This window comes from Brassica rapa, chromosome A05 (assembly GCF_000309985.2).
Source record: "Brassica rapa cultivar Chiifu-401-42 chromosome A05, CAAS_Brap_v3.01, whole genome shotgun sequence".
NCBI classification, from domain to species: domain Eukaryota; kingdom Viridiplantae; phylum Streptophyta; class Magnoliopsida; order Brassicales; family Brassicaceae; genus Brassica; species Brassica rapa.
In genome coordinates, this window is record NC_024799.2 from 11,664,069 (window position 1) to 11,686,148 (window position 22,080).

A 22,080-nucleotide genomic window follows, 5' to 3' on the forward strand; every position below is an offset into this window, starting at 1 on the left:
TTATAAATGAACAATTTATTTTTGATTTTTTGTCATTATTAAGTCATTTTTGATTTAAAGAATAAGAAATAAAATTTCTACAGTATTTGTATATTCATAGTTCATATTCATAATAAAATTACTACACCAATTAATAAATATAAACTAACTTAATCCATTTACTATTTATTTATAAATTATAAAATTAAAATAATTACATATACGGAATAACATACATTCATAAATTTACATCCTTTAATATTAAAATAAGATATTAAATTTAAATATATAAAATACTAAATAACAATTTTAATATAATATTTGAATTAGAATATTAAAAGATAATTTAATATGTTTGAATTTGTATATACTTAAAATACTAAATTTAGTTTTTTTAAAGGAAAATACTAAATTTAGTTGATATTAATATTATTTAATTATCTGGTACATTGAACTATACGTCATGTTTTACAATTACAGTTTTTTAAGGATGATTTCATAAATATGGGAATATTTTATTAAGTATAAGACGGGTTGAATAACATATATTTAATCTTTATTGTAATAAAATATATATTGACTAATATAATAAGTTAAAAATAAACTCATACTATAATTTTAATTCTTTAAAATATAAGTAAAATTATTACGAGATAAGTTATATAAATAATTTTTATTTATTCTTATAAAATATATTTATATAAATTTCAGTTTAGTTATCTATACTTTAAAATCAAATTTTATAAAAATACACACACACATATATATATATATATATATATATATATATATATATATATATATATAAATATTTGAATTTTCAGTAAATAATTCTTTAAATAAAAATTACTTCCGCGTTTTGAAAGCGCGGACAAAAATCTAGTTTTAATTATGTGCCTTCTTATAATTGATCTTGAAAAGCTATAAATATATAAGTAATTTTAAATTAATTGTTCTCAAATATAAGAATGGATGAAGTAATATAAGTCTTTAGATTTAATACGATTTGGTTACTGAAAGAATTATAAGCTTATATTGTTTGAAAAAAATCCACTTACATAATACTAATCAATGAAATACATATATTAGAACTATATGTAAACAGTTCTTTTGATAATTGTCACACGATAATTAGTAATGAATATTCACTAGTGGCAACCACATATTAACATCAATATTTCACTATGACGAAATCCCATCTAGGTCAAATTTTCGACACCTTAATTAATATGATTACGCATCATCTAACGTCACACATTTTATACGTCACCAAAATTACAAAGAAGAAGAATGGGAACATAAGATAAATTTTTGTTGCACAAAAAATATATAAATTTTATCTAAATATTTCATGACAAGCCAATTCAAATAGGTGTTTACATCAAACATGCTGTTTTAACCCAACACATTCTTAAATGAAATAAAATTTGTTCTGCCGGATTCAAAAGGTTCAAGTAGCGTGGACCAACTATATTAGAAAAACTATAGGTTTAAGTATATATACGTCGCCTTTTGTTAATCTGGCCTTAACCAGACTATTATCTTCATCACGTTTTGTTCTTTAATTATTTATTTGCCTGTTTTAAAAATCAGTGAAGACTATTTTTCGCCTGCTTGCCACGTTATAAACCACATTCTCGTTGAATCTTTATTACCACTTCCCCACGAATTACATGTCTTAATCATTGACCATGTTTATTTATTACAAGAAGTAAGAACTAAGTACTTTGCCGTCTCTTAAAATCTTAAAATCATTTGATTCTGAGATTTGTTTTACACATGTCATCTAGCTAGTCTTTTCTAGTTCGGTCATCAAAGCTAATAATTCAGTTTCTCAAAAGAAAAAAATTCTTCTTCTTCTTCTTCTTCTTTTAGAGTAATTTTATTTTTACTTTTTAAGAGAGAAATAAATCTAAAATAAAAGTATATATGTTCGTAAGTGTACTACTGTAAAAACAAATATAGTAATTTACACAATAGAAATTACATGGTCAAAACTATGTGGACATATAAAATTAAACAACATTTAATAAGATTCTCCAATTTTGTTTGTCAGAAATTATTTAAAATATCAATTATTCGTCGGCTAATGTTTTTTGTCAACATCATCGACTAATATATTTTACCTTCTCTCTCGTCACATTGTGCTTGCGCAATATATTTCGTCACATTAGTGTTGCTTACGTAAATATCTTTGCACACCTAATTTTGAAAAGAAGGCCTTTTAAGAATTTAATTTAATTTTTATGAAAATAAATATTTAAGAAAAAAAAAGACAGTAAAAAGAGAAAAATATTCAGGGTTTTGATTGGATATCACTAGAGTAATATAGAATAAAAGAAATAGATAAAAATAGAAGAAAAAATGTAAAAAACAAGAAAGAAAAAGCGCAAATGAGAGAAAAGTTATTACTGTAGCAAAATATAGGTTGTGATTGAAAAACTTTAGAGTAACAGAGAGGAAATAAAAAGTGAAAAATAGAGTAAATGTTAAAAGGTGAAAAGAGGAAAGAAAAACAAAAACCAGCGAAAAATATATTTTGCTTGTAAATTCAAAAGTAATTTTCAAAGTGCTTTTTCACTAAATCAATAGTACAAAAAGTAAAAGAGCAATAATAATAGTTTACCTGATTGGAAACTTTTTACCTGAATTTAGAGTAAAATGGTTTTATTTTCAAATATTTACTCTAAAATGACTATACAGTCACACCTGCAGAGTAAAAGTGTGAAAATATTTACTCTAAAATAACTATACAGTCACACTCGTTGAGTAAAAGTATGAGTATATTTTTCACCATTTAAATAGTAACTAGATTAAAAATGTAAAAGTAATTTTCCACCTGATTAGTAAATTTTTAATGGACTTTGGAGTAAATTAAATTTCAGAGTAATAAGTTACTCTAGAAATACTTTCCAGTCACACTCTCAAATTGAGATCCTTAAAAAAATAACAAAAATCTGGAATAATTTGGCACGTCACATTATTTTCGTGCTACTCATTTTTCCAACAGGCCCTCAGCACCTGAGCCGAGCCGTATTTTCCAGAGTTAAGCCGAACCAAAAGTTTGGCCAACTCGGGTTGGAGATGATAACCGATTGCTTGCTCGGTTCGGTAGTGGTAAACAGATCGGTTTTGAATTAAACCATTAAACCCTAATTAAACCTCCCTGTGTCTCTCACTGCGTGACCGTGTTCTGAAACTTCCAGACAGCGACTAATAAACTTCTGTTTCTTGTCAACCATCGATTCATTCCTGTAACTATAGATTCTATAGGTAAGGCTTCTTGATTTTCTTAGAATGTGAGTAGTTGAACGAGTCACGCTTGATGTTTCCTTGGTTTTGAGGTGAGCCGCCCCGTGCCAGTGCGTGTTGGTTCTCTGTGTCTCTTTCAAACTTTGTTACTTGCTTCTAATATAATCATCATTCTACTCGTCTCTAGTTCGAATTTTGTGAAGTTTATGAGTCTGAGTGAGTGACTTTGATTCAAGTATGTAACGAAACTGAAACTTTTATTGCAGGCTTCATAATGGTTTACGTAAAATAAACGCTAACTTTTATTGCCTTCGTGGATTATAGATAAGTTTCCAGAGTCAGAAAACACAATGGATGATGATGATATACAAGCCAAAGATATAGAGGAGAAGCTGAAGAGTCAGCTTCGTCAGCTTGAAGTCGAGCACGCGGTCTTCGAGAGAATGGTTTACAAGAATAAGAGCATCTCCAATGTAAAACACCATTTTTTCCTCCAAAATGGAGTAAAAGTGAAAATGAATTAAAATTGCTCCAATCCTACTCCATTTCCCACTCTATAATGGAGTGATGAACAAACAAAAAATAGATTACTCCATTTATGGAGTAAACTTCATTATGGAGTGAGATATGGGGTTGGATTGGAGCATTCTTTACTCCATAATCACTTTTAATCCATTTTAGAGAAAAAAATGGAGTGGGGATGGAGATACCCTAAGAACCAGCATAGGAGATGCTCCTATTTTCACTACCTACTCAAGGTATCTACTTCGTTTGTTTTTTTTTCGTGATAAAGAAGGATTTATTTCAACTGTTTTCAATTTTTATTGCTCAGGGGAGGAGAGATTTGAGGCTTTTGCGAACAGCAAACATGGAGGAGATTCTGAGACCATGCTTTCATGTTATCTCTGGGACAGAAACTTCATGTTTTGAAGAGGTAGGCTTATCTTCCATATGTTTATCACTGATTTATGATGAGAGAATGGAGACTGGAGCATAGCTGACATTTTTAGGGTTTATGCAGCTTGAAGTTGAATAAATCTGATACTGGCAAACCAAAGCTCTTGGACCGACTTCGGGGAGCTCTTCATCTACTCTCACAGGTACTCTTATGGATCTTTCTTTGTTGCTTGGGTAGAGATCAGCTGTGTAAACAAGCTCATAGATATGAACAAGATCCGAGTGTTCTGACTGGTCATTGTGTTTGTTGCAGATGACTGAACCCATCTTGAAGGCAGCTAGGTGTATCAGAACTGTTTGTATAATTCCTTTAGAGCTAATCGCATTCAACTCTTAATTGTTTTGTCTTTCAAATTTTTGTTAACAGTGGGATATCCATTCTGCTGGCTTGTTCATTTTTCTTAGGATCTTCTGTGACATTTTTGGCGCTGCTTTCACGTCTCCGAGTGTTGATTCAAAAAGTAAGTCGACTTTTTTTTTTTTGGTTCTGTCTAATCCGGAGAAACTAAAACAGAACATTCTAGGCAGTTTCTGGTATCATACCGTGACTGATCTTCTTGTTACATGTTCGTCGGTTTGGGTTCTTGCAGATATTACTTGATGATGTTTCAGTTTTCAATTCGGTAACCTCTACATCCTTAGAGAAACTGTCTGTAAAATAGCACATGATGGGGTTGAGGTCAGTCTAAGCTTCTGTGTTGGACCCTTTGGTTGATTTCTTCTTACACACTTTCAGTGATCATGTCAGTAACAGGTGTTCCGCGAGTTTTATCAATAGGATGAAGAGTGCACCACCACCTTTTTGGATTGTGTATGGAAAAATGATAAATATGTCTTACTTGAGACATTGCAAACATAGGCTTAAAATTGTTTAGATCTTCATAGCTTTAGTGTTTTAAAATGGTCAAAGGTTAAAGAGTTCATGTTTTATTGCTTGATTGAATTGTTTAATTGCAGAAGATACCTCTCCTTCTCCTCTGCTTGAAGGAGACGAAAACGTTGGTGTTACTGCTTCCGAGAGTTCAACTCCTCTCGCTGAGGCAGCTTCTTCCAAGACTAACAATGGATGATCCCAAAGAGAAGATTCAGAAAAACCATATATGATAAATCTACAAATCTTGTGAGCCCGGCAAGAATCAACACCGACACAACTAAACCAAGTTCAGAGCAACAACCAAGGTGGTGGATTGTCTACCTGTGAAAAGATCTTCCTCTGCAGTAACACCAAACACCACAGAAGAACCCTCAAAGGAAGAAACAAGAAACATGCGCGAAAGACAAAAGGGTTATAACTATAAAGACAGTTTGTTCTAGCACATAACAAAACTTGCGCAGTTCCAAGTGTTCAAACTTCAAACTGAAGATGGAACTCAAGCCTTCTGAGTGGAGTAGCCAAGGATCAAGTCACGGATCTCTTCACTGTTGGCTCTGTCGAGAGCGGTTCTTCCATCGGCATCTTTGACCGTGTAACTAGCACCAGCTCTGAGCAGCTCCTCGATCTTAGGTTTGTCACCTTCCGTGGCGGCTAACATCAATAGAATATCGACTGGGTGAATGTTTAGGTTAAGAAGGGCTTCCATCTTTGAATAGGTGCCTTCTACCGCAAGCATCCCCATGTAATTGAAATACTACATCAGAAACAAGATACATATCAGTTTCTTTCAAGAACCAAAGTGGTTAACTCGATGTGATTTTGATTGGACAAGAAGACAAAACCTGTTCAACGTCGTCTTTGTCGAAGTCATCACGAGACTGACTGCCGTAGATTCCGGCACTTTCGGCATCGACGCCGTTCTTGCCGAACTTGAACCAGCAAGTGGTTCTTGACCCGTTTGAGGGTCCGAGTCTGGCGGGTCGGATACGAAGTTTTAAGTTTCGGGTTCCAAGAAACCGAGAGGATAGCAGTGTCCGTGTAGGAGAATGGTTGATTGATTTCGTGGAGACAAGTGAAGGTGCGCATGAGAATGAGATAGAAGAGGAAGAAGCCATTGCTGTTCTGTCTCTTAATGCTTCCAACTGAAGCAAGCAAGCAGATTCAGTGGTTTTATTATCCACTCATTTCTTTATTTTTTCTTATTATCTAAACAAAATAAACCTATGAGCCATATATTAAAGGGAATATATTAGTTTTTATTATTATTTTGTATGATTATTAATTCTTAATAACGTTAATTTAATAATAACATAATAAACTCAATTATTACTTTTTAAATTACATTTGATTTCATAAAATATCAAAAAATATCTTTAATAAAATAATTTTTTTGTTTGAAGCATCTATTTGTGCAAAACAGATGGTGTGAAAAAACCAGTGTTATAGTTTACTTTTCCACCTTTATATTTCAGTATGTGCCAGCCAACAAATCATTATGTGGCTTGTAAACTGTCTTTAGTATTATAAATTCAAAACTAATGGAAGATTTTGGTTTCTTATATCCTAGAAAAGCTAGTTTTGTTACAATTCTGTAGAAAAATCTAAAAATTAGATTTTCTTTCCAGTTAATCAAATACTATTAAAAGGGAAGGAGTCCTAAAAAATCTACTTAAAACAAGTCATAGTTGAACCATTTCATTTAACTAGAATTCCTATTATTTCTCATACTACTAACTTAATTATTCTTCATTAAAAGCAAATTAGTCATAAAAAATGGTACTAACCTAATTATCTACTTATACGTTTACTATATACGCATTATTCCATCATAAATATTTTGAGCTAATATTAAATAATGTCCACCCTATATTTATATAGTATATGGTTACTTATGATTTATTTAATAGATAATACCTTCAAAAACTATAAACAAAATATAATATCCATTGTAAAAAATACATTTTTTACAAAAATGAACCATTATTTTATACTAACCTTATTAACTAAACCGATTTCATTAACCATGTTATATATATGAACACTTCAACATTATCATTCACAAACTAAACGATGTTTGTCACAACTTAATATTCCAAGTTGGTTGTATTATTTTAATACCAAACCAGTTCCTATAAAAATCCATAGATATGTTTATGATCTACATAAAACCGGTTCAATCTTTCCATCTGCTATATTTTCAGAAAATGACTATTTATCTTCGGTTCTGTTAGATATTTAGTCTAACCAATTATAAATCGGTTAGTGATAACTTCTAAAACTTTGAAAACACTTTGTTATTTATTAACACTATATCGATACTTTAAAACATGTTAGCAGTAGAATTGTGTTTTAGAACAAAATCTACTTATTTTAAAACATAATATTATTTTAAAAATAGTTTTGATACTATGTGTTATATTAAACATAGTTATATATATTTGAAATAAATAATTATATACATAAATTATACTTTTGGCTAACTAAATTATTTATCAACCAAATAAAAATATTCGGGTAATTCAAGTTTTCGTGTTATCCGGTTTATAAATAGTATTTTTAGGATATGTCGTTATTTAAAAATTGAATGTAATTAATATTTTTAAATATATAATTTTTATTTAAAAATTCAAGTACTCATTTGGTTCTCGGTTCTGTTTCAATTTTTTGGTCATAGATTTATGATTTGCTATATTATTTATGCAATTCAATTCAATTTTGGTTTTTCAGCTTGGTACGGTTTGGTCCCTGGTTTTGGATAAATGTGCTCAAACTTATACACTATCTTATTAGAAATTCGTTTACAATATATTTAATTACAAAAACAAACCCGCGCTTTCCAAGCGCGGGTCAAAATCTAGTTATATACATTAAAACTAAAGTTCTTCATAAATTCAAAGTCTTCTAACCTGTTGCGAATAATTGTTTCTCCCTAATATGTAAAGCAAGATATTTGTAGATATTTTTTCTTCAAAAACAAGAAAGATGCTAAATTAGAAAAAATTCTGTAAAAGCTAGTTTGTCTCAATTCTGTAAAAGAACAGCTAAACATATTTCCAACTTAATAATTATCTGAAAATTAAAAAAAAAAAGGATTAAGAAAGTCTCCATTTTTGCCAAAAAATATCTCGATAATTCAAAATATAGGAGAATATTTGAAAATAATCCAATTTGCAGAAACAAATTAGATAAAATTTTAATCCTATAATTAATCCTATTTTCAACCATTTAACGATACAACTAATTACTCGATACGGTAAAACGGCCATGCATTATCATTCAGTTACACTCAATCTCATTAACATTAGGAAACAAACTAGAGAGTCAGAACCGCTACGGCTCATGTTATATAAATCAAACCTCAGATCATAGACTGAAGAGCACAAGTACAAATTCAAACAACCACAACCCGTACCAACACACCATGAACCGAAACAAAGCATGTATAATTAACATCCCGCGCGAAGCGCGGACAAACACCTAGTTTTACATGACTTGTACCATGAATTACTTAGTGCACGGCTTCTTTCCATAGCTACCCACTTTCATGCTCTGTTCCATCCTCGCTTTTGGACCTTCCATCAACAGAGGTCTTACTTGGATCAACTGGCTCACCAGTCCCACCTGCTGCATCACCGTAAGGAACAAAGCCACCATCCTCCACGGCAGTGCCCTTAAGGCCATCACTATGGCTTATTTTCACTGCTCCAGCACCTGGGAAATCATCACTTGGGTTGTCATTTCCCTCCCCCCTGCCAATATGCATCACTAATCTTAAGTAAACACCAACGAAGTGTAGCTGCTAATGGGATGTCAAGTGTAATATGTTACATTCGTTGCTTGTTAGGATGCGTTTTGTAAACATTTAAAAAAAAAGGAATACAATCATGAGAATTTACCTAACAACTCCAACAGTGTCCTCCTTATTGCAGAAAGCACATGTGAAAGATGAAAACCCACGGTTCAATTTCCTTGCAAATGAACCGCTACAGTATAGTTACGAATGATGTCTTAGGTTGATCTTTATACCTGAGGAGCAGCTTTATGACGTACTCATTAAGTTCATCTATCGTCAGTGGTTCAATCTTCTTAACACCCACATACTTTGTAGGGGTAGAGCGTAAGCCTTCGTCACTCCCACACACCCTAATTGAAACATGTTTAGTGAGCACATGGACTTTTAAGGACATGGTTGAAATTAAAAGGGAGTTGTGAAACTCATTACCTTTCAAGATAACTTCTGCCAGCATCGCACTCCTTATCAAAATAGAAATGAGTAGGAGAGGTTGCATTGAGGAAGAGTCGACCAGGAATGAAACTTATATAGTCAAAGTACAGGTTAGACCTTCGAATAACATGTGTGAGAAATAGTGGTCAACTTAGTACCGCCGACTAACTTAGGGTTGATGTTCGTGGCAACCACCACCTTTGGTTCATGACCCCTACTAATCAGGTCTTCATCAAGACTTAGCTGAGGCGTCGAAAACACTTACGCATACATTTGGATGGCTGGAAATACAGTAAGGCAAAGCTTAAGCCATGTGATTACTACTTGTTCGTGGAATGCTTCATTCTATTTAATTAAGATTTTCTTAAAATACCTACATATCCTTTAAAGGCTCAGGGTGATCATGTGTTGTATACTCGGAGTCGCCTCATTGTAAGTTGTTCTTATCCCTTTTATTTGACCAACGATATCTGAGAAATAAGTACATGTGCAAACGGAGAAACTGTGATTACTTCACTTAAAGCTTTTATAGAAAATTGAAAGACACATAAACAGAACCACACCTGGTAAACCAATGCTCGTATTGGCTAACTCCATAAGTTTCTGGAATCGGTTCAGACGGTTCAGTCAGGTCAACGAAAACAGTTTTGTCTGTGAAACGAATAGCATGGGGGCTCTCACTGTAACGGAAGTTGGGGTTGCTTCGTGTGACATTGAAAACAATAAGCTCATACAATGAACCTTCACTCAATACATGTTGGAAGGTGTTGACTGTTGAGTCGATGGACATTTATGGACGCCTGAACCAGAGAGAAAGTAAAGCAGATATGAGCAACCTTTCAGTTTCTGTAAAATCTTATAACAAACTACTAAATTGTTAAAGATGTCACACGAAGCAACCCCAACTTCCGTTACAGTGAGAGCCCAAACTAACTTTGTCAAGATTCGGAGTTATCAAGGTATGATCTTTTTGATTCTTCAGAGAATTGGGTCAAAGGGGGCGGATTGGTGGGTTTCAAGGATCAGATCTCTGATTCAATTATACCGAAATCATGTACTGTCAGGTTTCTTTGGTCTGATTTGGTGTATCACTTTGAGATTTTTAGATTATTTTCAGCATAATATGATTGATGGTACAATATTTGGTAATCAATGTGTTTACTTCAGATTTCAAAAAGAGGGGAAGATCTATAAAAGGGGAAGAGAGGCAACGTTTCACATCATCACATTTCAAAAAAACAATTCCTTATTTCCTATTTTCCAGTTGGTGGAGTTCGGTGCGATTTTCATTAATATGACTCAAGGACAGCTTCTTGCTACGGTTGGGAACAAAAATGGTGGCGAAGCAGCTCGCAAGCCATTGAGAATCACGGTGCCTCACTTTGATAACTCGGCGCTCATCCAGAACTATGACAAAACTCTGATCGGCAAGTGCTTCAACCCAGAGGAGCAAGACGTTACGGCTTTGCTCATTATGTTACCAAAAATCTGGAAGGTGGAAGATAGAGTTGCTGGTGCTGATCTTGGTCTTGGAAGGTTTCAGTTCGATTTCCACAATGAAGAAGATATCGAGGAGGTCCTGAAGATGCAGCCGTACCACTTTGATTATTGGATGATCTCTCTTGTGAGGTGGAAGCCGGTGATGGAAAAGAGTTACCCAACGGAGATTACGTTTTGGATTCGTGTCTTGGGAGTGCCGCTCCAATATTGGGCAGAGCCGACCTTTGAGAGTATTGGAGGAGCTATAGGCAATGTTGTCGAAGTGGACCTTGACTACGGGAGAGTTAAAGTGGTCGTCGATGGAACAAAATGTCTCTGTTTTGAGACATCAGTTGATTTTCGCGGTGGAGAATTCTATGGAGGAGGGGAAGAGCTGATCGCTTTGAGATACGAGAAGCTCTTTGGCTATTGCTCTAAGTGCTTCAGCCTCTGTCATGACGTGAAGAGGTGTTCACTGAACAAGGAAAGTCCGCAGGAGAAGATGGAGGTGCGGGAGGCAAGAGCTGAACGGGGAGGAGAGCGAGCTGCAAGTTACAAGGGGGTAGTCATCAACGGTCATGATGGTCGCCAGGAACAAAACAACGAGGATAGGGATCATCAAGGAAAGGGCAAGGGGAAAATGTATGAGGAAGATGAGGCAAAATGGGTCCGTGTGTCAGGAAGAGAGGATAAGAAAATGAGTGCAGATAGAAGTCGTTTCAGGAGAGAGGAGCTAGATTCACGCCATCGTCGCCCCAGACATGAGCCTACAAGGAATTCGTTTCAGGAGGGTCGTTACCGGTCTCAAGGGTATCGAGGTATGCGAAGAGAACGTAGTCCCAGAGATCACTTTCCAGAACAGGAGAGGAGTAAGGGGCGCACATATGAAGGTACCATGAGGTCTACTCAATTGTCAGGGGCGGGTGAAACACAACAGGAAGTGCATTCGCAGAGGGACGGTGACGTGATATTGGCACCTGTCAACGGGCTAGGGTCTGTTCAGGTACGTATGGGGAATGAGGAGGTAGAAAATGGACTTGATGTAGTCAACGAGGGCATGCTGGAACAGGAGAACTTGGTGAAAGCAGACAACATGGATACTGACGAGAATAATTCTTCACTGAAAGAGGGAAAGGTAACTAATGGTGGAGAGGATGAGTTCCAGGATGTTACGGATGAGGAGATTGTTGGGAATCAGGGTGTTACACAAGGTGATATTGGCGCTAACATTAAGATGAGTGAAGAGGGAGAGTTGGAAAAGGCTGAGAATGTGGGCGGGGGAGAAAAGAACAAGGGAGTTAAAAAGAAGCTCTTCAGAGGAGGGCCACTTGTAGTGGGAACTTCTAAGATGAGAATGGTGCATTCATTAATTTCACCGCGCAAACGTCTTGCGAGCAAGTCCAACCCCAAGCAAGGTGAGGGCACGAAGCAAGGTGATGGCACGAAGCAAGGTGATGGCATGAAGCAAGGCGATGACATGAAGAATGGAGCGGAGCAGGGTACTTCAAACCCCAAGCCTCCCATTAACAAAAATTGAAGATTTATATGGATTACGAAGATGAAGAAGCGCGGGTTTGTGTGATGGTTTTCAGTTTGTGTTTTTTTAATTCTGTTTTTCAAGTAAGCTCACTGAGCAATATCTGGTGTTTATGGTTAAGTAGTCGTTTGAGTTCTTTTTTCTGGTCTAGTGTTCTGGTCAAGTTTTTTTTAAGGAATAAAATTGGTGTTTTTGGTTCATGGATCTATGGTCTACGATGGTTTTGGTTGTGCAAAGTTACGGAGAATCATGTTGATGTGTCCTCTGGCTGTGTACAAGAGCAATGGAAAGATACAGATTTATTGGTGTTTGAATTTAAATTAGGTGTCGCAGAGGGCTTGACTCGAAACTGTTCGTTTCTATGGTTAGCACGGGATGACATCTCTGGCAGTTTGACCTCATTATGTCATGACATGTGGTATGTATTTTGTACTGTGGTGAGGATCGAGAGCGGAGAAGGAAGGGAATTGGTCTCTTTCACGTCTCTTTTAGGGCAGGTTTGTCTTTGGAGCATGGATGTTGGTGTGGATTTCTTGATGACTTGTACGGCACGTCAAGTAACTGTAAAGGTTTGTGGGCAAGCTCGATTGGGACTGTTTTCAAACAAGAATATATATGAATTTTATGGAGCTTGTCAAATAAGACGTTTATTGAAAGGAGCTCACATTTGGATGGGTTTTCGGTTTATAATGGCAATGATAATTCGCTTATTAAAATTATTGGGTTTGCAATATGGTCATCTTATGATATCTTTGTTAGCAGGATTGTATATATTAGCTCATCAAGTAAGGTTTCTTCACATCTGCTTATCTAGCCTGGAAAGGTTTTTTCAAATATTTTTTAATGAGAGTACTTAGTTAGAATTGTAGAGGCATGGGAAGCAATTGGACCATCAGTTATTTAAGGGAAATTTGGTATAAACATAAACCAGATTTTTTATTTTTATCAGAAACAAAGCAAGCTTTGGAGTTTGTTCAAAACTTTCAAGCACATATTGGATTCGATAATCTGGTTACAGTGGATCCAGTTGGGAGAAGTGGTGGATTAGCTCTATTTTATAACAATGAGTATCAGGTTAAGATTTTATATTCCAGTAACAGAATGATAGATGTGGAAGCGGTGGCTCTTGGAAAGGTAGTTTATTTAACTTTTGTGTATGGTGATCCAGTTCAAAAACTGAGGGAACAAGTGTGGGAAAGGTTAACTAGATATGGGCTCTCACGTTCTGAGCCTTGGTTCATTGTTGGCGATTTAAATGAGATCACTGGAAACCATGAGAAGGAGGGAGGATTTTGAGAAGCCCAGAATCTTTTATTCCTTTCAATAATATGATACGAAACAGTGGATTATTGGAGTTTCCGGCTCGGGAAATAAAATGTCATGGCAAGGAAGAAGAGGAAAAGGAAAAGAAGCAGTGACGGTCAGATGTCGTCTAGATCGCGCTTTAGCAAACGAGGAGTGGCACACTCTATTTCCGTGCTCTTATACAGAATATTTAGGGATGGTGGCGTCTGATCATCGGCCGGTGGTGGCCTATTTAGAAGATAAAGTTTCAAGGAGGAAAGGGCAGTTTCGATTTGATAAGAGGTGGATTGGTCAAGAAGGACTAATGGAATCAATTACAATGGGCTGGTCAAACTATAGGGCAGGACAATCTGAAGGTATAGTGGCAAAAATTGGTAATTGTCGTCATGAAATTGCTAAATGGCGGAAAAATAATCCTCCTTATGGAAAGGAAAAAATAAATGATTTACAGAAAGCTCTCGAAGAGGTACAAACAGATAATAATAGGTCACATGATGATATTTTGGAAGTATCCAGGAAGTTACAAGATGCATATAAGGATGAAGAGGAGTACTGGCATCAGAAAAGCATGAATATATGGCACTCATCTGGGGATCTTAACACAAAATTCTATCATGCTTTAACCAAGCAAAGGCGGGTACGTAATAGGATTGTGGGACTACATGATGCTGAGGGAAATTGGATCACAGGGGATAATGGGATGGAGAAAGTGGCAGTAGACTATTTCGAAGATCTATTTAGTACCACTTCGCCATCAGAGTTTGATAGTTTCCTTTCAGAGGTAACACCAGGTATTACACCTTAGATGAATCAACGATTGTTAAGAATAGCGACTGAAGCTGAGGTCAAAGAGGCTTTGTTTATGATGCATCCAGAGAAGGCGCCAGGTCCAGATGGTATGACTGCTCTTTTTTTCCAGCACTCTTGGCATATTATTAAAGATGATTTGGTTGATATGGTGAATAATTTTCTGGTTTCTGGAGATTTGGATCCAAGGATAAATATTACTAATATATGCATGATTCCAAAGACGGAAAGGCCCACCAGGATGACGGAGTTGAGACCAATTAGTCTTTGTAATGTGGGGTACAAGATTATTTCGAAGGTGTTGTGTCAGCGTTTGAAAATATGTCTCCCTTCTCTTATTTCGGAAACTCAATCAGCATTTGTTGCAGGACGTTTGATTTCTGATAATATTCTTATCGCTCAGGAAATGTTCCATGGATTGAGAACCAATAAGGCGTGTCAGGGAAAGTTTATGGCGATTAAAACGGATATGAGTAAAGCATATGATAGAGTGGAATGGGATTTTATCAAAGCCTTACTACAGAAGATGGGATTTGATCTACACTGGATTAAGCTAATGATGGAGTGTATATCCTCGGTTCAATATCGGGTTCTATTAAATGGACAACCACGGGGATTCATTACTCCACATCGAGGTTTACGTCAAGGAGATCCTTTATCTCCTTATTTATTCATTCTTTGTACTGAGGCCTTAATTGCGAATATAAAAAAGGCAGAGAGAGGGCAACAACTAATGGGAATGAAGGTAGCTCGGGCATGTCCAGCAGTATCTCATTTACTATTTGCGGATGATAGCCTCTTTTTTTGTAAAGCTCAGGAAAAAGAATGCCAAACTATTCTCAGGATATTAAAGGAGTACAAGGCAGCATCAGGTCAACTTATAAATTTTGATAAGTCGTCCATTCAATTTGGCCACAAAATTGAGGAAACGGCCAGACAGGAGTTAAGAAATATTTTGGGTATCCAGAATTTAGGAGGAATGGGATCTTACTTAGGTTTACCGGAAAATCTTGGAGGGTCCAAGATACAAGTTTTTGGCTTTGTTCAAGACCGACTAAATAACAGAGTCAATGGGTGAACTTTTAGGTTTTTTACTAAGGGAGGAAAGGAAGTGATTATTAAATCAGTGGTTACGGCATTACCAAATCACGTGATGTCTGTTTATCGTTTGCCTAAGGCAACCGTAAAAAAGCTAACGAGTGCGGTAGCACGATTTTGGTGGAGTCCAGGGGGAAGTACAAAAGGTATGCACTGGAAATCATGGGACAAAGTATGTGTAGATAAGGATGAAGGAGGTTTGGGGTTCAAAGATATCACGGATTTTAACACAGCGATGCTAGCTAAGCAGTTGTGGCGGCTGATAGAGAAGCCAAATACCTTATTTTCTCGTGTCTTCAAAGGTCGGTACTTTAGGAATGCCTCACCCCTGGAACCGATCCGTTCATATTCTCCGTCATATGGCTGGCGGAGTATAGTATCTGCTAGATCTCTGGTAAACAAATGACTAATCAAACTGGTGGGATCAGGATCTTCTATCTCTGTATGGAACGATCCCTGGCTCCCAACCACTCGACCGAGACCAGCCAATAAAAATCAACACAATTTCTACCCAGACCTTACAGTGGATTCCCTCATTAATACCACTTCGCGAACTTGGAACTTACAGGTACTTAGGGATTTGGTGGATCCGCAGGATGTGAAAATTATAGAAAGTATACCACTGAGCAGGACTCAGATGTTAGACAAAGATGGATGGCACTTCACAAAAAATGGAAAATATACAGTTAAATCTGGATATCAGGCAGAACGAGTTTATCCAGACAAGATAAGACCACCATTACTCATTGGACCTACCGTCGATATACTAAAGGCTTTCTGTTGGAAAATAAGGTGTCCTCCAAAATTAAAACATTTTCTTTGGCAATTGGTGACCGGATGTATAGCAGTTAAGAAGAATCTGCATGCAAGAGGAATACAAGGAGACACATGTTGTGCAAGATGTGGAGCCTCTGAGGAATCAATAAACCATGTGTTTTTCGAATGTCCTCCAGCACTTCAGGTTTGGGCTCTCTCGAAGATACCATCAAATCCAGATATTTTTCCAACCTCTTCTCTCTTCACAAACATGGATCATCTTTTTTGGAGAGTCTTTCCTCAGATGGATGATCATCAGTTTGCTTGGATATTATGGTACATTTGGAAAGGAAGGAATAATAAAGTCTTTAGCAACCTGGACATTGATCCTAGGGACACCTTTAAGTTGGCAGCAACGGAATCAACACTTTGGGCTGAGGCACAGATATTGAACGAACAGCGGACAACACAAACTGTGGAGGATAGGACACCCCCGGCGATTCCAGGCAGATGGTGTTTCACAGATGGTTCTTGGAAAGAAAATGATACCTTCTCCGGACAAGGTTGGTATAGTACGTTAGAAGGATTTGATGGGTTGTTGGGGGCGCGAAATGTTAGAGCTAGTCTCTCTCCTCTCCACGCAGAGATGGAAGCACTAATATGGGCAATGGAGTGTATGAGGAATTTACGGCAGTTTCAGGTCACGTTTGCAACAGATTGTTCTCAATTGGTGAAGATGGTTTCGGAACCAGATGAATGGCCAGCTTTTGCAAATTATTTGGAAGATTTGAAAATCCTGAAAGCAAGTTTCCTCCGATCAGAGATTATCTATGTACCAAGAACGCAAAATACCAAGGCGGATAGCCTCGCACGCAGTGCAAGGACACAATCGTCTTTCGTTGTTCACATTGATGCAGATCACCCGATGTGGTTTACAGAGTCAGTATGAATCTGTATAAGTCGATGACAAAAAAAAAATTAGATAAAAACAACAACTAAGGTAAGCATGAAGCATGACATGGCAAAGACGTGGTCTCCACTCTCGCCGGGGAAAGAAAAAAAGAAAACCCAGACGTCCGTTCTTCTTCCTTTCTCCTCTGACCTTTATTTCTTCTCTCCATCATCATTGCAATGTCTCTCTTGACACCACGATGAAACCTTCCTTCCCCTTCAGATCGTCGTCACACTCGGCAATGGTGGAACAGAAACAGAGGATCCTAACCTCCCTCTCCAGAATCGGCGACCGCGACACTTACCAGATCGCAGTGGACGACCTCGAGAAGCTCGTCCTCTCCGTCTCCGACTCCCCCGAAACCCTCCCGGTCCTCCTCCACTGCCTCTTCGACTCCTCCGCCGACCCTAAACCCCCCGTGAAGCGAGAATCCACGCGCCTCCTCTCCTTCCTCTGCCTCACCTACTCCGATCTCACCCCCTCGCAGCTCGCCAAGATCATCTCCCACATCGTCAAGCGCCTCAAGGACGCCGACAACGGGGTCCGGGACGCGTGTCGCGACGCCATTGGCTCCCTCTCGGAGAGGTTTCTGACGGAGGGTGGGGCTCCGATGGTGGGGCTCTTTGCCAAGCCTCTGTTCGAGGCTATGGCGGAGCAGAACAAAAGCTTGCAGTCTGGTGCTGCCATTTGTATGGGGAAGATGGTGGATTCAGCGACGGAGCCTCCCGTTGCGGCTTTTCAGAAGCTCTGCCCTAGAATCTCTAAGCTTTTGAATAGCCCTAACTATCTTACCAAGGCTTCTCTCTTGCCTCTTGTTGGAAGCTTGTCTCAGGTTTGTATCTCTACTTTTTGCTACTTGGTTAGAGTTGTGGAATCTTGGTTTATGTGGCATTGGACAGGAGACACAAGCTATGTTCTGGTCTTAATTTGCTAGAGGAAAGTAGATTGGTGTGTCGGAATTCATTGGTCATTTGTGATCTGACTGATGGTCAAATCTTACATTCTTGCAGGTTGGAGCTATTGCACCCCAGAGCTTGGAATCATTGCTACACAGCATCCATGAGTGTCTTAGATGTACTGATTGGGTTACTCGTAAGGCAGCCTCTGATGTCTTGATAGCCTTGGCCGTCCATTCTACCAGTTTGGTTGCAGACAAAACGGATTCCACTCTTACAGCTCTCGAGGCCTGTCGTTTTGATAAGGTGACAACTCCGTTTGTCATTTCATTCTGTAAAAATAAGCTACAGTCGTGTGAATATCTTTAAAGAAACGGCTATGTACCTTTTCACGATTTACCATCTTAGCTTATAACTCCTAGAAATAAGGATGGTTTTTGTTCTGTAGTCTTTCTGGAAGAGGAAGTATGTTGCATATATCTAAGGCTAGAAAGAAGACATACAAGTATATGCTTAGCTTGTCCCATTCTCTTTCCTAGTGTCTAGAACCTTATGGTGTACACTGCTATGTATTCTAGTTCTCCAAAAAAAAAAAACTAAAAACAGCCAAAAAACTTGTTGGATGGCGAAAGCTATGTGTAGCTTAGCAGATATCTGTTCTTCCTATGTGCGAATTAATTTGCATGGATATGTTGTTTACTCTGCTACTCTGTATATCCATATCATCATTTATTAAGAAGGGAAACTACTAGACTGGAATATCACATTGTTACTTTTTCCTTCATTTTGTTTTTGCATAATTCCAATAAGTGGCTATGTTTGCTTTGTCTTGCAGATAAAGCCTGTTAGAGAGAGCTTGTCCGAAGCACTAAACGTCTGGAAGAACATTGCTGGGAAAGGTGAATCTGGAACATCGGTCGACCAGAAAGATGTGGCATCTGAGCAATGTATGTTGGAAACAAATGGAGAAACCGATCCGGTGATGCAAGGCTCTTCAGATGACTTGAGCAGTAACTCAGATTCCATTTCGAAAGCGGTTCTCATCTTGAGGAAGAAAGCACCTAGGTTGACTGGCAAAGATCTTAACCCAGAGTTTTTCCAAAAACTGGAGAAAGGAGGTTCTGGAGATATGCCTGTTGAAGTTATTCTTCCCTCTAGGCAAAAGAACTCGTCGAACTCAAACACAGAGGATGAATCAGACGCCAATGCTTCAGTATCGAGGAGTAGGCCAAAAGGTTTGTGCGGAATAGCAGGTGCACATCCCAAACAACGACATTTTGGAGATTTTGCAAGAGCATTTGAGGCAGATGAGACCGAAGTAATCCAGGCGGAGGCATCTGAAAGCAGAGGGAATTGGCCACCTTTACAGAGACAGTTATTGCACTTGGAGAGACAACAAACCCACATAATGAACATGTTGCAGGTACTGTTCTGTTTTTATCTATAAAGGGAATAGCTTTGAAGTAGTTTCACTCTTAATAGGTAACTTTCCTTACCATTACAGGATTTCATGGGTGGTTCACATGACGGCATGAGAAGTTTGGAGAACCGTGTTAGAGGTCTTGAGAGGATCGTTGAAGAGATGTCAAGAGAAATGTCTACACAATCAGGTAAGTATAAAGTAACTGCTTGATCCGCGTGGTTAAGAAACTGTAACTTGTTGCATCCGTTTAAAGCAATATATTTATTATTGGCTTCAGGTGCGAGGGGAAAGGTGGCTGCACCATGGAGGTCTGATGTAGATGGTTGGGATGGTCCTAGCTATGCTTCTTCGAGAAACGCTCAGACCAGTTCGAGAAAGACACTTGGTACCGGTCCTATGGATTCCGAGCACTCAGGTAACAGCAGAAGAGCATGGGACAAAAGCTCTGTACAAATCAGACTAGGTGAAGGACCTTCTGCTAGAAGCGTATGGCAAGCTTCAAAAGATGAAGCTACACTCGAAGCTATACGTGTGGCTGGAGAAGACGGTGGAGGAACGTCAAGGACAAGGAGAGTATCTATTCCCCAGGCAGAAGCAATAATGGAAGACGATGACGATGATGACCGTAGAGGACAAGAGCGGGACCCTGTCTGGACTTGTTGGAGCAATGCGATGCACGCACTCCGAGTTGGTGATACAGATTCTGCATTTGCTGAGGTGTTATCAACCGGTGACGATCTTTTGCTTGTCAAGTTAATGGACAAAACAGGTCCCGTTCTTGATCAACTGTCGTGTGATATTGGAAACGAGGTTCTCAATTCTATTGCACAGTTTCTCCCGGATCATACTCTGTTTGACGTATGTCTATCTTGGATTCAACAGGTAAAACAAGATTCTTACGTCTTCAAATACATTTGACTCAACCTTCGATTTTAATGTTTTCTTCTTTGTTTAAATATCCTCCAGCTGCTTGAAGTAAGCGTAGAAAACGGACCAGACTTTATGGGAATGCCATTGGAGTTAAAGAAGGAGATTCTGTTGAATCTACATGAAGCTTCTTTAACAATGGATCCTCCTGAAGACTGGGAAGGTCTAGCTCCTGACCATCTTTTGTTGCAATTAGCATCTAACTGGAACATCGAGCTCCAACATTTCGACCAGTAAAATGTTTTTAAAACACATTACAGTGTACAGATGTGCGTTTCACTCGTGCAAACAAATGTTCTTTGATGAATTATGATTCTTTTATGACAGCTACAATACATCTGCAAGGAACGATGCTAACCCAATAAGACAAGAAAAAAATCAAATTAAGAAATGATAAGATTATGAGAAAGCCAGCAGATTACACAATTAGGAAGATAGAAAAAAAAACACAGAGTATTGCTGCATAAAGCAAGTGACACTACAAATCAACTTGTACTGTTACAAAGACATAAGACTCTGGATATGATACAGACAAGAAGAGCAGTATGGTTTTGATCATTCTTCATGATTGTTGATCCCAATTTTAAAACCCGACCCTCATCAGAAAATGGGAGGCATGCACGAAATATTCATACGTGGTAGTACTAAGTAAAATGCAAAGACATTAACAGATAAAAACAATCATAAAATTGCATATATATATAAAAGTATCCCCAGAATTTGGGCGTGCCACCCATGCGCCCCAACATCTCTCTCTGAAACCCTTCGTCTCGAGAGCAGCCGCCGTTGTTTTCAACTCGCCTCTCCGGCGCCTCTCGGCGTTGTGAGAGGGCCACTGTCGCTCCCATATGTCCATCTGCTACTCCGTCATGGGTCCGGTCGGTGAATCAGCGCTCTGTTTCTGGTCTTGACTAGCGTTCTCCATCTCTTCGATTGAAGGACTCGCCGTGCTGAGAGAGCTCAGATGCTGGTGCTTCTAGCGACTGTACCGCATCTTCGCAGCCTCTCCTCACCAGATCTTGCGCCGCCTCTCCGTCCACCGCAAAACCCTAACGGTTTGGTTTAAATTGTCGCTGTGAAAGTTGTCTTATCTGTCAAGGGTCATTTGGGTGTGCACCACTACGAGCTCGTGGTCTCGGGACTTCAGACTCAGGATTGGAGGCGGCTTGTTCGTCTCTCCATGGGTCAAGCTTAGGTGTTTGCTATTGAGTGTAGCTTTAATTAGCTCCTCATCCCTCCTTTGTGTCGGATTTGGCGTTGCTTGGTTGTCTGGGTTTTGATTGTAGGTTCAGCTGATACGGGTAGTGGAGGTGGAGGCTCTTCGTTTTCTTGGTGTTTCAGGGTTTCACTTTGTTCCTAGAGGAGGTAGTAAGGCTCGGAAGTGGTGATGCTGCCCCTTTCTCTTCACCGGCTTAGAGGACGAGCGTGGTTGAGGAAGTTGAGCGCTATTAAGCTTCTGTGGTTAGTGTTGTCCTGTCTTTCGTCGGATCTTGGCTCAGACCGTGTCCCAGCTCGGACCTTGAGGGCAGTCTTTGAGCGGGCTTGTGTTTGTTCTTTTGAGAGATGACAAATTGTTCAGGTAGCCGGATGAATCAGCTTCTTGTGAGTGTTGT

General features: G+C 38.2%; 3 protein-coding genes and 1 non-coding gene across 4 annotated transcripts; 3 read left to right on the forward strand and 1 right to left on the reverse strand.

The window, feature by feature from the left end:
* Positions 1–22: 22 nt before the first annotated feature.
* On the forward strand, positions 23–5,504 carry LOC103868602. Its single transcript, XR_004458356.1, has 2 exons — positions 23–4,649; positions 4,779–5,504. It is a non-coding gene; the product is annotated as an uncharacterized LOC103868602 (transcript).
* Positions 5,266–6,255, reverse strand: LOC103868603 (protein LHCP TRANSLOCATION DEFECT). Its single transcript, XM_009146688.3, has 2 exons — positions 5,905–6,255; positions 5,266–5,816 (listed from the first exon to the last, which is right to left on the reverse strand). The coding sequence occupies exons 1-2, from the start codon at positions 6,175–6,177 to the stop codon at positions 5,559–5,561; spliced, it is 531 nt and encodes a 176-aa protein (XP_009144936.1). The 5' UTR covers positions 6,178–6,255; the 3' UTR covers positions 5,266–5,558.
* A 243-nt stretch (positions 6,256–6,498) lies between these two features.
* LOC117134182 lies at positions 6,499–12,509 on the forward strand. The gene is made up of 2 exons (XM_033292112.1): positions 6,499–10,351; positions 10,455–12,509. The coding sequence occupies exon 2, from the start codon at positions 10,582–10,584 to the stop codon at positions 12,301–12,303; it is 1,722 nt and encodes a 573-aa protein (XP_033148003.1). The 5' UTR covers positions 6,499–10,351; positions 10,455–10,581; the 3' UTR covers positions 12,304–12,509.
* Positions 12,510–16,923: 4,414 nt separating this feature from the next.
* LOC103868604 (TORTIFOLIA1-like protein 1) lies at positions 16,924–20,811 on the forward strand. Its single transcript, XM_009146689.3, has 6 exons — positions 16,924–18,053; positions 18,232–18,423; positions 18,953–19,540; positions 19,622–19,727; positions 19,818–20,422; positions 20,507–20,811. The coding sequence occupies exons 1-6, from the start codon at positions 17,283–17,285 to the stop codon at positions 20,702–20,704; spliced, it is 2,460 nt and encodes an 819-aa protein (XP_009144937.2). The 5' UTR covers positions 16,924–17,282; the 3' UTR covers positions 20,705–20,811.
* Positions 20,812–22,080: the final 1,269 nt, after the last annotated feature.

Coding starts and splice junctions, on each gene's coding strand:
- LOC103868603 (XM_009146688.3), bottom strand. CDS start 6,177: ATGGCTTCTTCCTCTTCTATCTCATTCTCATGCGCACCTTCACTTGTC. Junction 5,817..5,904: donor ACAAAGACGACGTTGAACAG/GTTTTGTCTTCT, acceptor TTTCTGATGTAG/TATTTCAATTACATGGGGAT.
- LOC117134182 (XM_033292112.1), top strand. CDS start 10,582: ATGACTCAAGGACAGCTTCTTGCTACGGTTGGGAACAAAAATGGTGGC.
- LOC103868604 (XM_009146689.3), top strand. CDS start 17,283: ATGACATGGCAAAGACGTGGTCTCCACTCTCGCCGGGGAAAGAAAAAA. Junction 19,541..19,621: donor ACATAATGAACATGTTGCAG/GTACTGTTCTGT, acceptor TTACCATTACAG/GATTTCATGGGTGGTTCACA. Junction 19,728..19,817: donor AGAAATGTCTACACAATCAG/GTAAGTATAAAG, acceptor TATTGGCTTCAG/GTGCGAGGGGAAAGGTGGCT.